This window comes from Piliocolobus tephrosceles, chromosome 2, assembly GCF_002776525.5.
Source record: "Piliocolobus tephrosceles isolate RC106 chromosome 2, ASM277652v3, whole genome shotgun sequence".
Classification (NCBI taxonomy): Eukaryota; Metazoa; Chordata; class Mammalia; order Primates; family Cercopithecidae; genus Piliocolobus; species Piliocolobus tephrosceles.
The window spans coordinates 88603801-88619957 of NC_045435.1; the positions used below are offsets into that span (position 1 = coordinate 88603801).

The 16157-nt window shown below is 42.5% G+C and overlaps 1 protein-coding gene across 19 annotated transcripts in view; it reads left to right on the forward strand.

Moving 5' to 3' along the window:
• The window catches only part of MAP4 (microtubule associated protein 4), a 229344-nt gene that overhangs the window by 71497 nt on the left and 141690 nt on the right, over positions 1-16157 (forward strand). For all 19 annotated transcript variants that reach the window (XM_023231591.1, XM_023231601.2, XM_023231587.1 and 16 more), the window contains exon 2: positions 15067-15308. In XM_023231591.1, the coding sequence (XP_023087359.1) occupies positions 15086-15308 (223 nt within the window). In that variant the 5' untranslated portion in view covers positions 15067-15085. The remainder of the gene's footprint in view (positions 1-15066; positions 15309-16157) is intronic.

The following is a 16157-nucleotide window of genomic DNA, read 5'->3' on the forward strand; positions in this document are numbered from 1 at the left end:
ACTGAGAAGAAAGTTTCTTCCTTTCTGCTGAAACTGACAGGAGGCAATATTTCGAAAGATACCAAGCTTGTCTTTGGCATTGTATTAACTTCCTTTCTTTTGCCTCCTAGGGCTCCTGGGCCTGTATACCTTCTCCCTACTTTGATACCATATCTATATCTGCTTTATTCCCTGGAAGTTCCCATGTTGCCAAAATATTTTTCTTCCTTTTTCACACCAGAACCAAAAATTCAGACATCTTCAATAGAACCATCTCTGGGATGAACAATGGTGTTTCCAGGGGTGTACGTTTTCTTACCCACTTTTAAATTAAGAAAAAAGATTCTGTACTTTTAAAAAGAGAATGCTGCCTACTGCAAATGAATGTTGGTAGAAATTTGGCTAATATGACACAGTAAAATGAAAGTACTACAGTGGTTAGGAAAAGTGAGTATGATGGTGGGAGTTAGGCTTCTATACTTGCTTTTTTTTTTTTGAATCAAGGTTTCACTCTGTTGCTCACACCGGAGTGCAGTGGTGCAATAGTGGCTCACCGCAGCCTCAACCTCCTGGGCTCAATCAGTCCTCTCACCTCAGCCTCCTGAGTAGCGGGGACTACAGGGCACGTGCCACCATGCCTGGCTAATTTTTGCATGTGTTTGTAGAGATGGGGTTTTGCTATGTTGCTCAAGCTCTGTTCTAGCTTTTCGTGAGTTTTTTTTCCTTTCATTTTAGCTCTCATAGTAGCACCTTTCAAGGGATAAATAAAAGAGGACAGAGACAGCAACAGGCCATTGGTAAACCAGATTGCCAATTTCTCATCAGACAGAATGAGCACAGACCGCAAGTGAATGGCTCTAGATGCGAATGACCTAAAATTTTCAGGAGGACTTCATGGAACTTGAAAAGTTCTTCAGAACTTCTGTGTAATTAAGTTAGATATTAACAAACACTGTTTAATCTGTATAGACCTGTAAAATATTTTTAGTACAGTAATTAATTCCAGAGTTTGTAAACTATCCAAAGTAAAGCATACAACAGAGAAGTACTGTGGCCTCATCCTATATTCTTATTTCCTGTTTATGAGCACCTAGCTCTTAATAGTGAGACTGTAGTTAAGAGAGTATTTTATCATCATGCCATGTAGTTGCCTCTTGCCTTAGTTTACCTATTTTCAAAAACCCTACTCACTGATAGTTTCACTTCAGGCATGTCGCCAGAATGAAAGATCAGATATACAAAGTGCTGTGCTTGAAAACTGTGTGTTCGCTTGGTGCCTGGTTAGATAATACAGGGCTTATTTTCTGGCAGAGTGGTGTTGAGTCTCCTTTGATGGTAGCCAGAACTGGGTGGAGTTTCTTAAGCTCTACTCAGATTGGCTCAAGCAGGGCACCGTGCACTGGTGAATTTGTTTTCAGTCCCTTCCTTTGCCAAAAAGCTTTTGTTTTTTAATAAATCTCAACTCAGTTATGATTGAGAATACTTGATATATGAAATAATAGTTCATATTCACAGTGAGGGTCTTAGGAGGTTTATTTATAGCTAACTGAAATGATGCAGCCAAATTACAAGTAGCTGATAGAATAATCAACCTCAGTAAACATTTAACAGAACACTCTCATTTTACAGATTAGAGAACTCAGCCCTGAAAGGTGACTCATTCAAGGCCACAGTGAGTGTCAGATTAAACTGGTGCTTCAGTAAAGCATAGGAATTTCTGTTCCCAGCTTTCAAATTCTCTTGACTCTTACTCACAAATCTATTTAAAGTTAACTTTATTTTCTGTATGGATAGAAGAGGAATAGTGTAAATGGTCAATGAGAATTTTTTTTTTTAGAGTAAATGCTTCTTATTCACAAGCGTTCATTTTTTGATCCTCCTGAACATCCAGATTTGAAAATAATAGTGTCATATCCTTTTATCCATAAAATATGTAACTAAGCATTTAAGGCATAACTGAATAGTAACTTCAAGTGATTCCATGTTAGATGAAATTCATACATGAATTTACTAAAATTAATTTTGGAATACTCGAAGAACCAGTTTAACATCTCTAGAGCATTTAAAGAGTATATTGTACTTATACATGTTTCAGAATGGAATAACTATAAAATTGGATAATCTCTTTAATTTATTGAAAACTGGGGATTTCTGGGAAAAAAAACAATAGTACTTTAACTTGAAAAATGATACTAGCATTACCTTTCTAGGATCATTTTCCATAAGGTAGGGGTGTGTGTGTGTGTGTGTGTGTGTATTTTAAAATCTTATTCTATTTATGTGGTGACAGGTAAAGAATAGCTTAACCGTTGATGAAATACAGATGCTAAGTGGCTAGGTAGATGTGCTCATAGCCTCATGACCTTCCCACTTTGCAACTGTGTAATTTTCTATCGGTTTTACCCTCTTAGGCTGCATTTTAGCTACTGTTCATATTCCATGAACCACTCTCAGCCCAGGAAGTCATCTGGGAGTGTGTGTGTGTGGGGTGTGGGGATGCTGAGGGCTGGGTAGGGGAAAGATTACAATGGATAAAAGCTGCCCTTTGATAATCTGCATTCTGATAAATGATATTTAAAATGTATTGGTGTTTTTGACTTTATTTTTACCCTGTGCCTTATATTAGGAAAAGTTTTGAGTAGATTGTATCATGTAAATGTCATTATATGTTTCTGGGGAAAATTAAATTCACTGGGCTTTTATGGTATGTTGTTAAGGATGGCACAGATGTCCTTTTAAGTTCTCTTTGACCATGAAGCTGATGAAGGATTTTTGCTCCTTAGCTCAACTAGGTCCAGGTTCTTGTCTCACGAGCAGGACGAATTAGGCACGTGAGTGGAGTAGAATTTATTAATCGAAAGGAAAGCTCTTAGCAAAAAGAGAGAACATGGTGGGTGGTTCTACTACCCAAAGACAGGAAAGTTCCCCAATATGGCTGAGCCTGGGGCTCTTTATTGATTCAGAATGAGGAGTGTGTGCTGATTGGTTTGTGAGTATGCAAAAAAGGTCAAAGCAAAGACACCACTGAAAGGTGGGCAGGACAGTGTAGAAAACCAATTAGGAAAGGGTAGGTACAGATTAAATAGGTGAAGGATGGGAATCAATCATGCCAAACGGGAAGGCAGGTTCTCAATCCAATCCAAGGATTTACCCAGGACAGTTTTCGGATTAACGTTTGGGTTTCACTGAGGACCCACCCCTGTCTGCCTAGACATTTGTTTGCCTCCTGCCTCTATCAAAACTAGTTATAGACATCCTTTTTAGTTTTTGGTTCATAACAGCTCCCAAAGCGTAACTAGTAATAATAGTTGTCAGAGATAGAATAGGAAAAAGGCATAACTGAATAGTAAAAGCAACTCAATAGTTGCTTTTCATGGAATTCTTTGACGTTATAATCTGTTAGGCTTTTAAAAGCTCTTTAATGAACTCATTTCTCAGCATTTTCCCTGTCATGATCTGGAGTTACAATAATACTTTATATGTAAAGTAGGCTGGACGAGCACAGAATAGGGCTTCCCACCCACATTCGTCTGTTATAAATGGGTCACAGGTGTGCCACTACTACTATAGGAACTTTTTTTTTTTTTTTTTTTTCCTTGAGACGGAGTCTCGCTCTGTTACGCAGGTTGGAGTGCAGTGGCATGATCTTGGCTCACTGCAGCCTCTGCCTCCTATGTTCAAGCGATTTTTCTGCCTCAGCCTCCTGAGTAGCTGGGATTACAGGTGCGTACCACCTAAATAATAAAAATTAGCGCCCAGCTAGTTTTTACGATTTTGTATTTTTTGTAGAGATAGGATTTTACTGTGTTGGCCAGGCTGGTCTCAATCTCCTGGCTTCAAGTGATCCGCCTGCCTTGGCCTTTCGAAGTGCTGGGCAGGCTGGGATTACCAAGTCCAGTTCCTACTATAGGAACCATTGAATTCCTATTTATGGTTCCTTCAGAAAAGCTGCTAAATTCTGAATTGAGCAGTGGTTATTCAAATAGTGGAATTTATAATTCCAGTAGTGTGAGTTGGTATTTGCTGTGGACAACAGCTCTGTCATGCGACAGGACCCCCCTTTGGCAGCAAAGCTATCAGTTTTTGTCACGAGCCCCACACTACTTGTTTTAGTCAGAGTTCTCTTAGAGGGACAAAACTAACAGGACGTATCTCCAAAAGGGAATTTATTATTGATTTACATGATCACAAGGTCCCACAATAGACTGTGTGCAAGCTAAGAAGCAAGGAGAGCTAATCCAAGTCCCCAAACTGAAGAACTTGGAGTCTGATGTTCAAGGGCAGGAAGCATCTAGCTTGGGAGAAAGATATAGGCTGGGAGGCTAGGCCCATCTCACCTCTTCATGTTTTTCTGCCTGCTCTGTATTCCCTGGTGGCTGATTAGATGGTGCCTACCCAGTTAAGGATGGGTCTGCTTTTCCCAGCCCACTGACTCAAATGTTAATCTCCTTTGGCAACACCCTCGTAGACACACCGAGGATCAATATTGCATCCTTCAATCCCATCAAGTTGACAGCATTAACATTACAAGCCCACCCCCTGTCAACTTGAACCCATACACATCTCCTGAGATCATGTGTAATTTTCAAATAAAGACAATAATGTCATAGTTACACATAATATAATAAAACTATCCTTCATACAACCAGAAACACACCAATCCCCAACCCAAATACTATTACATAAAGTTAACAATACTTAAATGCTGTTATGAAATCAATAAATCTTATGTCACATGATAAAGGAAAAGGAAATATAAAGTGAAGATATTAGTACAAGTGTATACATACACAAACATGTTTTTAACAAACGAAGGAGGAAATACTCATGGCAGTTACAGTCCTCAGTTCTGCAGCTGGTCACGTGGTCATAGCTGGTATTGATGACTACCTTCTACCCATTCTGTATTAACTTTGCCTTCCCCAAATACCTCAGCAGGTGATGGTTTTTTTTTCCTGGTGGAGTGACCCAAACCTTCATTCCTGAACGGTCCAGGTCATTTGTAGTCCTTCCTGGATTTGGCTGTTGTAGTTTCACATTGACCTTAATCACAGGGCATGGTAATACTAAGAGATGCCCTAATGGATCTCCTATATTCCGTGCATACTCTTCCTTACCTCTGTTGTGGAGTTGTAGACTGATTTCATCTTGATAGTCTGGGTCAGTCACCTTAACCAACACTGTAACTCCCTTCTGAGCCTGTTGACTTAAAGGGAGGAGGAGCCCAAAGTGTCCAGGTGACAATCTTAACTTCCAGTGTGATGGAATCATTGTTGTGTCTCCTGGTGGCAGCACTACTCCCTCTGGAATTAAGACCTCTAGGCCACCACAACATAATGTTGCAGGAGAGGAAGCAAAAATTTTGCTAGTAGATCACTAGGAGTGATGGTGAGTGGTGCCACTTCCACTTCCACTTCCACCCCTCGATTCCTGGATCCATGAATCCTGGTTGTGGGAGAAACAGTACCATGTACTGGACGCTGATTCAGAGGATACACGGCCTTCTGGAGAACTTTCCCCCAGTCCTGCAAAGTATTGTCACCTAGTTGGTGTTGTAATTGTGACTTCAATAGGCCATTCCACCATTCTGTCAATCCACGTGCTTTAGGATGATGGAGAACATGGTAAGACCAGTGAATTCCATGAGCATCAGCCTACTGTCACACTTCTTTAGCTGCCAAGTGAATGCCTTGGTCAGATGCTGTGCTGCGTGGAATGCCATGATGGTGGATAAGGCATTCCATGAGTCGGCCGGGTGCAGTGGCTCACACCTGTAATCCCAGCACCTTGGGAGGCCAAGGCGAGCAGATCACTTGAGGTCAGGAGTTCAAGGCCAGCCTGGCCAACATGGTGAAACCCCATCTGTACTGAAAATACAAAAATTAGCTGGGTGTGGTGGTGGGTGCCTGTAATCCTAGCTACTTGGGAGACTGAGGCAGGAGAATCACTTGAACCCGGGAGGCGGATGTTGCAGAGAGCCAAGATTGTGCCACTGCACTCCAGCCTGGGCAATACAGTGAGACCCCGTCTCAAAACAACAACAACAACAACAACAACAAAAAGCATTCCATAAATGGTAGTCTTGGCAGAAGCATTGCATACAGGATGGGCAAACCCATATCCAGAGTAAGTGTCTATTTGAGGGAGGGCAATCCTCTGCCCTTTCCATGATGGAAGAGGTCCAATATAATCAATCTGCCACCGGGTAGCTGGTTGATCACCCAAGGAATGGTGACATACTGAGGCCTTGGTGTTGGTCTCTGCTGCTGGCAAATTGGGCACTCAGCAGTGGCCATAGCCAGGTCAGCCTTGGTGAGTGGAAGTCCATGTTGCTGAGCCCATGCATAACCTCCATCCCTGCCACCATGGCCGCTTTTTTGGCCATGGGCGATGGCAGGGGGTTTTGGGGAAAGAGGCTGAGTGGTGTCCACAAAATGGGTCGTCCTATCCACTAGATTATTAAACTCCTCCGCTGAGGTCACCCGTTGGTGATGGTGAGCACTCACATGGGATACAAATATCTTCAGTCTTTGACCACTCAGAGAGGTCCATCCACATACCTCTTCCCCAAATTTCTTTGTCACGAAGTTTCCAATCATGCTCCTTCCAAGTCCCTGACCATCCAGCCAAACTATTGGCTACAGCCCATGAATCAGTATATAATCACACATCTGGCCATTTCTCCTCCCATGCAAAGTGCACAGCCAGGTGCACTGCTCTAAGTTCTGCCCACTGGGAAGATTTCCCTTCATCGTTGTCCTGCAGGGATGTCCTAGAAAGGGGCTGTAGTGCTGCAGCTGTCCACTTTTGGGTGGTGCCTGCATATCATGCACAACCGTCTGTGAAGCAGGCCCTAATTTTTTCCTCTGTCAACTGATCATACGGAACTCCCCATGAGACCATCGATGCAGACTGGGGGAGAGAAGGCATGGTGGCAGGAGTGGAGGCCATGGGCATTTGAGCCACTTCCTCATGTAATTTATTTGTGCCTTCAGGACCTTCTTGAGCCCGATCACGTATATACCACTTCCATTTGATGACGGAATGCTGCTATGCACAGCCCACTTTATGGTTAGATCGGTCTGAAAGCACCTAGCTCATGATAGGCAGTTCAGGTCGCATGGTGACTTGATGACCCATAGTCAAACGTTCAGTTTCCACCAAAGCCCGGTAACAGGCCAAGAACTGACTTTCAAAAGGAGAGTAGTTGGTTGGGCGTGGTGGTTCACATCTGTAATCAGCACTTTGGGAGGCTGAGGTGGGCAGATCACGAGGTCAAGAGATTGAGACCATCCTGGCCAACATGGTGAAACCCCATCTTTACTAAAAATACAAAAATTAGCTGAAAGTGGTGGTGTACTACCTGGGAGCCTGAGGCGGGAAAATCGCTTGAACCCAGGAGGTGGAGGTTGCAGTGAGCCGAGATCGCACCACTGCACTCCAGCTTGGCGAGAGTGACACTGCATCTCAAAAAAAAAAAAAAAAAAAAAAAAGGAGAGTGGTTATCTGCAGAAGATGGCTGGGCCTTGCTCCAAAATCCTAGAAGTCTCCATTGCGATTCATCTATGGGAGCCTGCCAAAGGCTCCAGACAACATCCCTATCTGCCACTGACACATTAAACACCACTGGATCTGCTGGGTCATATGGCCCAGGTGGCATAGCAGCTTGCACAGCAGTCTGGACCTGTTGCAGAGCCTTCTCCTTTTCTGGACCCCACTCAAAAATGGCAGCCTTTCAGGTCACTCAGTAAATGGGCTAGAGTAATACACCCAAATGAGGAACGTGTTGCCTCCAAAATCCAAATATGCCCACTAGGCATTGTGCCTCTTTCTTGGTTGTAGGAGAGGCCAAACACAGCAACTTATCCTTTACCTTAGAGGGAATATTTGGACAGGCCCCACACCACTGGATCCCTAGAAATTTTACTGAGACAGAAGGTCCCTGAATTTTAGTCAGATTTATTTCCCATCCCCTGGCATGCAAATGTCACAATAAGTCCAGTGTGTTTGCTACTTCTTGATCACTGGATCCACTCTGCATAATGTCATCAATGTAATGGACCAGTGTGATATCTTGCGGAAGCGAAAAGCGATCAAGATCTCTCCAAATAAGATTATGACAAAAAGCCGGAGAGTTGATACACCCCTGAGGTAGGACAGTAAAGGTATATTGCTGGCCTTGCCAGCTGACGGCAGATTGCTTCTGGTGGGCCTTATGGACGGGAGTGGAGAAATGCATTTGCAGAGTCAATGGCTGCATACCAGGTACCAGGAGATGTGTTAATTTGCTGAAGCAATGAAACCACATCTGGTACAGTAGCTGCAATTGGAGTCACCACTTGGTTAAGCTTATGATAATCCACTATCCAAGATCCATCTGTCTTCTGCACAGGCCAAATGGGAGAGTTAACGGGGATGTGGTGGGAATCACCACTTCTGTATCTTTCAAGTCCTTGATGGTGGCACTGATCTCTGCAGTCCCTCCAGGGATGCGATACTGTTTTTGATTTACTATTTTTTTTAGGTAGAGGCAGCTGTAAGGGCTTCCTTTCCCACCATGATAGCCCTCACCCTAGCCGTCAGGGAACCCATGTGGGAGTTCTGCCAGCTTCTAAGTATGTCTGTGCCAATTCTGCATTCTGGCACTGGGGTAATGACCACAGGATGAGTCCAGGGACCCACTGGACCCACTGTAAGTCAGACCTAAGCTAAAACTCCATTAATTACTTGACCTCCATGAGCCTCTAGTTTAACTGGAGGACCACAATGATGTTTTAAGTCCCCTGGAATCAGCGTCAGCTCAGAGCCAGTATCCAATAGTCCCCAAAGTGAAAGGTTGGATGGAGGTCTCCTTGGGGAAGGATGGGAGAAAGATTCACTGCATAAATTGTCAGTAATGTAGTGGGGTCCTTCCTCAAGGGAACCTGGCCTCGCCTTCATTCAAGAGGTTCTGGGTCTATAAACTGGCTAAAGTCTGGAAATTGATTGATTTACATTTGATTGAGGGGCCATGATTCACTTTTTATAATTAAGTCTTTCGTCCATTTGACCTAGAATTTTTCTGTTTGTATAAATTAAGTAGGAATGCAGTAGGCTTCCTATCTGTTTCACTTCTAGGAACACTGTGATTAATTAGCCAATGCCAGAGCTCTACATGAGTCAGACTATTCTGATTGTCACTTTGCCTCTGTTGTCCATTACGGTAGCTACGCTTACCTTGCCTTTGATGGTTGAGTGCTGTCACTTGGCCCCTGCCACTTTGAGATCCAGTTATTCCCGTCGTATTTCAATTTTGTAGTTGAGTGACTGTGGTTCTCACCATTAGGTCTGACATACAGAGAAGAGCAATTACAGGGCTCTTCAAAGATTCAGGTGCTACCCTCACAAATCTGTTTCACAAGGCATTGGTCAAGGGTATATCTTCTGGACCCTCCCGGCTGCGATGAGTAGGTCTAAAGTGAGTACTGGATACTCCACCATCTCGATCTCCCTAAGCCTTTGGATCCCTTCCTCTACATTAAACCAAGAGATACCAGGCATTTCCAGCTCTCTCACAGTGGGCCATCTTTTAATGCATATTTCAGCTAACCAAGCAAATAAACTATTAGAACCTTATTTTAACTCCCCGAGCTGCAACATTAAATGCAGAGTCCCTACTTAGTGTGCCCAAATCAATAAATTCATCCTGATCCAACTCTATGTGCCTTCCACCGTTATCCCATACCCTTAATATCCATTCCCATGCCTGTTCTCCAGATTGCTGTTTATATAAATTAGAGAACAGTTCTTTTTTGTTTTGTTTTAGGGAGTCTCGTTCTGTCGCCCAGGCTGGAGTGCAGTGGCACAATCTCGCCTCACTGCAACCCCTGCCTCGCGGATTCATGTGATTCTCCTGCCTCAGCCTCCCAAGTAGCTGGGATTACAGGTGCACACCACCACACCTGGCTAATTTTTTGTATTTTTAGTAGAGACGGGGTTTCACTATGTTGGCCAGACTGATCTCAAACTCCTGACCTCATGATCCGCCCACCTCGTTCTCCCAAAGTGCTGGGATTACAGGTGTGAGCCACCGTGCCCAGCCGAGAACAGTTCTTTTTGAGTGTAGCAGACCTCCTCCTGGGTCACACTCTCAACCTCATCTCTAGGGACCTGCAGGACTTGAGTTATAGGTCTAGAAGCAAATGGGTATTTCAGGTACCTTCTGAGGAAAATCATCATTATCTTGCCTGGCAACATATACAATCAAGTTGACGCTCATTATTAACCATCATACTAATAAAAGTGTAATTCTTGCTGACCAAACTGGGCTGTGGGCTAAGATGGGAGTGGAAATAGCTCTAGACAAAAGGGCCATAGACTCTTCCTGGTCTTAACCAAACAAAGTTCAAGCAGATTTCAAGAATGCAAAGCTTCTCAACTTGTGTTCTACAGTTTATTAATGTCCACTGCTTTGGAATGGCTGATTGTAACAGTTTTGTCCAATTTAATACCCTTTTTTTTTTTTTTGAGACAGAATCTCACTCTATCACCCAGGCTGGAGTGCAGTGGCGCGATCTTGGCTCACTGCAACCTCTGCCTCCTGGGTTCAAGTGATTCTCCTGCCTCAGCCTCCCGAATAGCTGGGATTACAGGCATGCACCACCATGCTTGGCTAATTTTTTGTATTTTTAATAGAGAGGAGGTTTCACCATGTTAGCCAGGATGGTCTTGATCTCCTGACTTTGTGATCCGTCTGCCTCGGCCTCCCAAAGTGCTGGGATTACAGGTGTGAGTCATTGCGCCTGGCCCATATTTACTTTTTTATGGAGAGGATTCAACAACTTCTTTATGACATCTATTACTAAACTCTCTCAGTGCATGTCTTTCTTTGACATAATTTGCTCTTGTTGCTATTTTTCTTCTAACAGACTGATTAAATTGGATTTAACTTTATTATAGTTATTAGATGTTACTAAATGGAATTAAATTTGTTTAATTTTTTTATTTATTTGTATATTTATTTTTGGCCTTAATGTTAACAGCCAGAGTGTGATTTATTTTTTACTTATTTACTTAAAAGTTTTTAAATTTAATTTTTATTTTTTGAGACAACTTTTCTGTCACCCAGGCTGGAGTGCAGTGGTGCAATCTCGGCTCACTGCAACCTCTACCTCCAAGGTTCCAGTGATTCTCATGCCTCAGCCTCCTGAGTAACTGGGACCACAAGTGTGTGACACCACGCCCAGCTAATTTTTGTATTTTTAGTAGAGATGGGGTTTCATCGTGTTGGCCAGGCTGGTCTTGAACTCCTGGTCTCAAGTGATCCAGCTGCCTCAGGCTCTCAAATTGTTGGGGTTACAGGCATGAGCCTCTGTACCCTATTTATTTTTTATTTTTATTTTTAAAATTTTTTTGAGACAGGATCTCACTCTGTCACCCAGACAGGAGTACAGTGGTACCATCACAGTCATGGCTCACTGCAGTCTCAACCTCCCAGGTTCAAGCAATTGTGACACCTCAGCTTCCTGAGTAGCTAGGACTATAGGCATCTGCCCCCGTGCCCAGCTTATTTGTTTTAGTTTTTGTAGAGGCAGGGTCTCAGTATGTTGCCTAACTGGTCTTGAATTCCTAGTCTCAAGTGATCCTCTCACCTCAGCCTCTGAAAGTGCTGGGATTACAGGTGTAAACCATCATGCCTGGCTCAAGAGTGTGATTTTTTTTTTTTTTTTTGAGACAGAGTCTAGTTCTGTCGCCCAGGCTGGAGTGCAGCGAGGCAATCGTGGCTGCACACCCGTTGGAGTGTGGTGACTATTCACAGACGTGATCATTGCACACTGTAGCTTGGAACTCCTAGTCTCAGTCTTCCTGCCCCAGCCTCCTGAAAGGCTAGAACTACAGGTGCATGCCACCACACCTGGGTCACAAGTATCTTTTGACATTTTTTGAGACCTAAATGAACTTAATCAAATTCCAAGTATTACAATGACAAAAGTCGCATGAACCTGGGAGGTGGAGGTTGTGGTGAGCTGAGATGGTGCCATTGCATTCCAGCCTGGGCAACAAGAGTGAAACTCCATCTCAAAAAAATAAAAAATAAAAAGATATGATTTGGGAACTCATTAATATAGTCACAGGAAATTTGAATATCACATTTGCTTTTAGAAAAGTAATCAGGCCGGGTGCAGTGGCTCACACCTATAATCTTGGCACTTTGGGAGGCTGAGGTGGGTGGATCACTTTGAGGTTAGGAGTTCGAGACCAGCCTAACCAACATGGTGGCACCTTGTTTCTACTAAAAATGCAAAAATTAGCTGGGTGTAGCGGTGCGTACCTGCAATCCCAGCTACTCGAGAGACTGAGGCAGGAGGATCACTTGAACCTGGGAGGTGGAGGTTGCAGTGAGGCGAGACTCCACGTCAAAAAGAAAAGAAATCAGAGAAACAGCTCTTTCTACTACCTTTTTGTATGATGGTACTATCTAGAATTTGAAAAGATAGTCATTTAAAATTATTGATGAGGAATTAAGGTTGCTATCTCAAATAGGAAAACTCGTAAAGTTAGGCACATGGAAGAAGGCTTGAATTTATTTGAAATTTTTAAAGATTTTATTTGGAAGTCTGTGTAAATATGATTGATTATTTAGTGTCTTTTCAAATCTTGGTATTGTATTTTTTTCTTAGATAATATAAAGAATATATAATGAATGTTTTCACTAAGCCCCATATAGGTAGAGACAAACTATCTCCAGCATTCCGAGTACTGAACACATATTATTTTTTTTTTCTAAGCACTTGCCTAGAAGATGTAGGTCTTGCCCCTGGCCTTAATTATCCTGTCTGTACTTACTAATTGGGTGTCAGATCTTGATTCTTAAGCCTCTGTGCCACCACTCTAATATATAGCAACACCCTTTGCTTGTTGGATTTGGGAATTGGGGGTAAGATGAATTCTGATTCTTCAGGGTCTGGAAGTATTTGCTTTATACATGTTTTGTAATCATGGTAGCCTCACACCATGTAAGTGGGAGGAGGGGAGTGTATGGGAACAAAGATGAAGATAGAATAGGAAGGAAGAAAGATAGGACCATATTCCTTGCTTTAATTCTGTTTCTTTTTTCTAAGTACATTTGTTGGATAGAGGTAGACGGTGGAGAAGAGCTTAAAAGGAAAGCCTGACAATTAAGTGACTTGAATCATAGTATATGTTGACTTTTTCAAGTGTGGGTTGGAGAAAGACTGTGTATTACTTGAGATACTTCCATTGTAAACAACAGAAATAGATTGACTAAATTAGGCAAAAGAAAGATGAAGGCTGCTCACTTAGACTTGTAGTAGTCAACCAGGGCAACCAAATAGCTGTCACTCATAGACATTTCTTCCAATGTGTAGTCAATAAATGGTCCTTTCCAACTGTCTTCTTCTTGACTTCTGATTGACCCAGCTCTAGTCATGTCCCAAACCCTATAGGGTAGAGATTGGTTTCTATTAGGGGAGATAGAAGAATAGATTTCTGGACAAACACAAGTAGTAGCCTTTACACTATGCAACTAAGGATCTGTTTGACTTGTATTTACCTTGTCAACACCATAGCTTGTATGTCAACTTATCCTATGGAGTCTCTTGGAGTTTCTGTTAGACTCTTTGAAAGCAGGCGTAGTACCTTGCACACTTTATTTCCTATTATACTCTGCATTTGAATGGTGCTCAATTTATTGCAGGTCTTTGGCTCTTCTTTTTTTTTTTTTTTTTTGGTGGGGGTGTCAGAGTCTCACTCTATCGCCCATGCTGGAGTTCAGTGGCGCAACCTCGGCTCACTGCAACCTCCGCCTCCCTGGTTCAAGCAATTTTCCTACCTCAGACTCACAAGTAGCTGGGATTACAGGCGTCCACCACCATGCCTTGCTAATTTTTGTATTTTTAGTAGAGATGGGGTTTCACCATGTTGGCCAGGCTGATCTTGAATTCCTGGTCTCAAGTGATCCGCCTGCCTTGGGCTCCCAAAGTTCTGGGATTACAGGTGTGAGCCACTGCATCTGGCCCCTTTGGCTCTTTTTACTACATTATTTCTGTATTTTCTAGGCTGTTCATCTATGGTTTACTTACAGTAGATTTCCTTTTTTTTTTTTTTTTTAACTTTATTTTAGGTTCAAGGGTACATGTGAAGGTTTGTTGCGTAGGTAAACACATGTCACAAGGGTTTGTTGTACAGATTATTTCAATTAAGTCCAGTACCCAGTAGTTATCTTTTCTGCTCCTTTCCCTCCTCCCACCCTCTACCCTCCACCCTCCAGTAGACCCCAGAGTCTGCAGTTTCCTCCCTTGTATTCATAAGTTCTCATCGTTTAGTTCCCACTTATAAGTAAGAACACGTGGTATTTGGTTTTCTGTTCCTGCGTTAGTTTGCTGCAGATAATATCCTCCAGCTTGCCATCCATGTTCCCACAAAGAACATGATCTCGTTCTTTTTTATGGCTGCCAGTAGAATTACTTTTTAACTGCAGATTATGTAATTAAGACGCTGGTAGTCTGTAAAAATGGTAATATACATGACTACAGAGAGGGACCATTTCCCTTAACTAATTGAGGGAAATGTGCCTTTTTTTTTTATGCTGGCAGAGCTAAGTAGTTTGGTTGACAGGGCTATCCACAAGTGATTCATGAAGAAGCAGGTGCTTACTCCAAGATAAGGCCCATACTCACAGTCTTTGGTCAAGAAAGTTGATTTCATTTGTCCAATAGTAATGTAACTATGTAAAGACCTGATTTGAATCTTACTGGCTATATAGCTTTGGATATGTTGATTGTGGGTTTTTTTGCACCTCACTTTTCTTACAAATAGAAAGGACACAATTGCAATTGCTTTGTCCTGCCACCGCCACCTCCTCCCACCCCCCAGAAATGTGAGAAAAGAATAACTAGCAGTGAGTTACCTTGGGTAAGACTGTCCATTTCTTAGCTTTAATTTTCTCATCTTTCAAATGAGGGAGCCTCTTCTGGCTGTAAAATCTTAGATTTTGATTCGTTTGTTTCAAACAATTGACAAGAGTTTCTAGAATGTTTTTCCTTTTGCAGTGCTCATTACATGAAACATCTTTTTCCTTTTCACCAGGCAGTTGCAGCAGTGCAGAATGGCCGACCTCAGTCTTGCAGATGCATTAACAGAGCCGTCGCCAGACATTGAGGGAGAGATAAAGCGAGACTTCATTGCCACACTAGAGGCAGAGGCCTTTGATGATGTTGTGGGAGAAACTGTTGGAAAAACAGACTATATTCCTCTCCTGGATGTTGATGAGAAAACCGGAAACTCAGAGTCAAAGAAGAAACCGTGCTCAGAAACTAGCCAGGCTGAAGGTAAGTATTTAAACCAAACTGCTTACATATGTTCAGAAAGCAGGTTAGGGATTATGCCTTTGGTCGTAATCTTGGAAACTAAGAATTGAGCTGAGTTTTTTTAGTATAGGCTAGTAACTTTGTATGTCTTTATTAGAAACCGAGAAGGTAGACTTACCACCCTTTGAGTGAGTGTTCGTGAGTCTGTAGATAACTTTTAACCCCAATATTTCTTCATTTAGACTGGAATCAGATGCCATTTTTTGTCTTTGGAGTCATCACAGGTCAGGATTAAAGCATAATTAAAGCCTTTAAGAGAAATTTGCCTTTTTCCTGGATCAGATGTGCTAATAATTGGTTATTTTAGTATCTGTGTTCATGAGGGAATTGGTCTGTATTTTTCTCATAATGTCTTCTGTCCAGTTTTAGAATTGAGGTCACGCCGACTTCATAAAATGAATTGGGAAGCGTTCCCTTCTTTCTCTTTTCTAGAATAGTTTGCATAGAATTGATACTTTTTTCTTCTTTTCAGTGTTTGATAGAATTCATCAATAAAGCTATCTGGGCCTGGAATTTTCTGTCAGATTTTTAAACTAGGAATTTAGTTTCTTTCAGAGATTGTAGAACTATTCTGGTTATCTGTTTCTTTTCTTTCTTTTTTTTTTTTTTTTTGAGACGCACTCTCGCTCTGTGGCCCAGGCTGGAGTGCAGTGGCCGCATCTCAGCTCACTGCAAGCTCCGCCTCCCGGGTTTACTCCATTGTCCTGCCTCAGCCTCCTGAGTAGCTGGGACTACAGGCGCCCGCTACCTCGCCCAGCTAGTTTTTTTGGTATTTTTTAGTAGAGATGGGGTTTCACCGTGTTAGCCAGG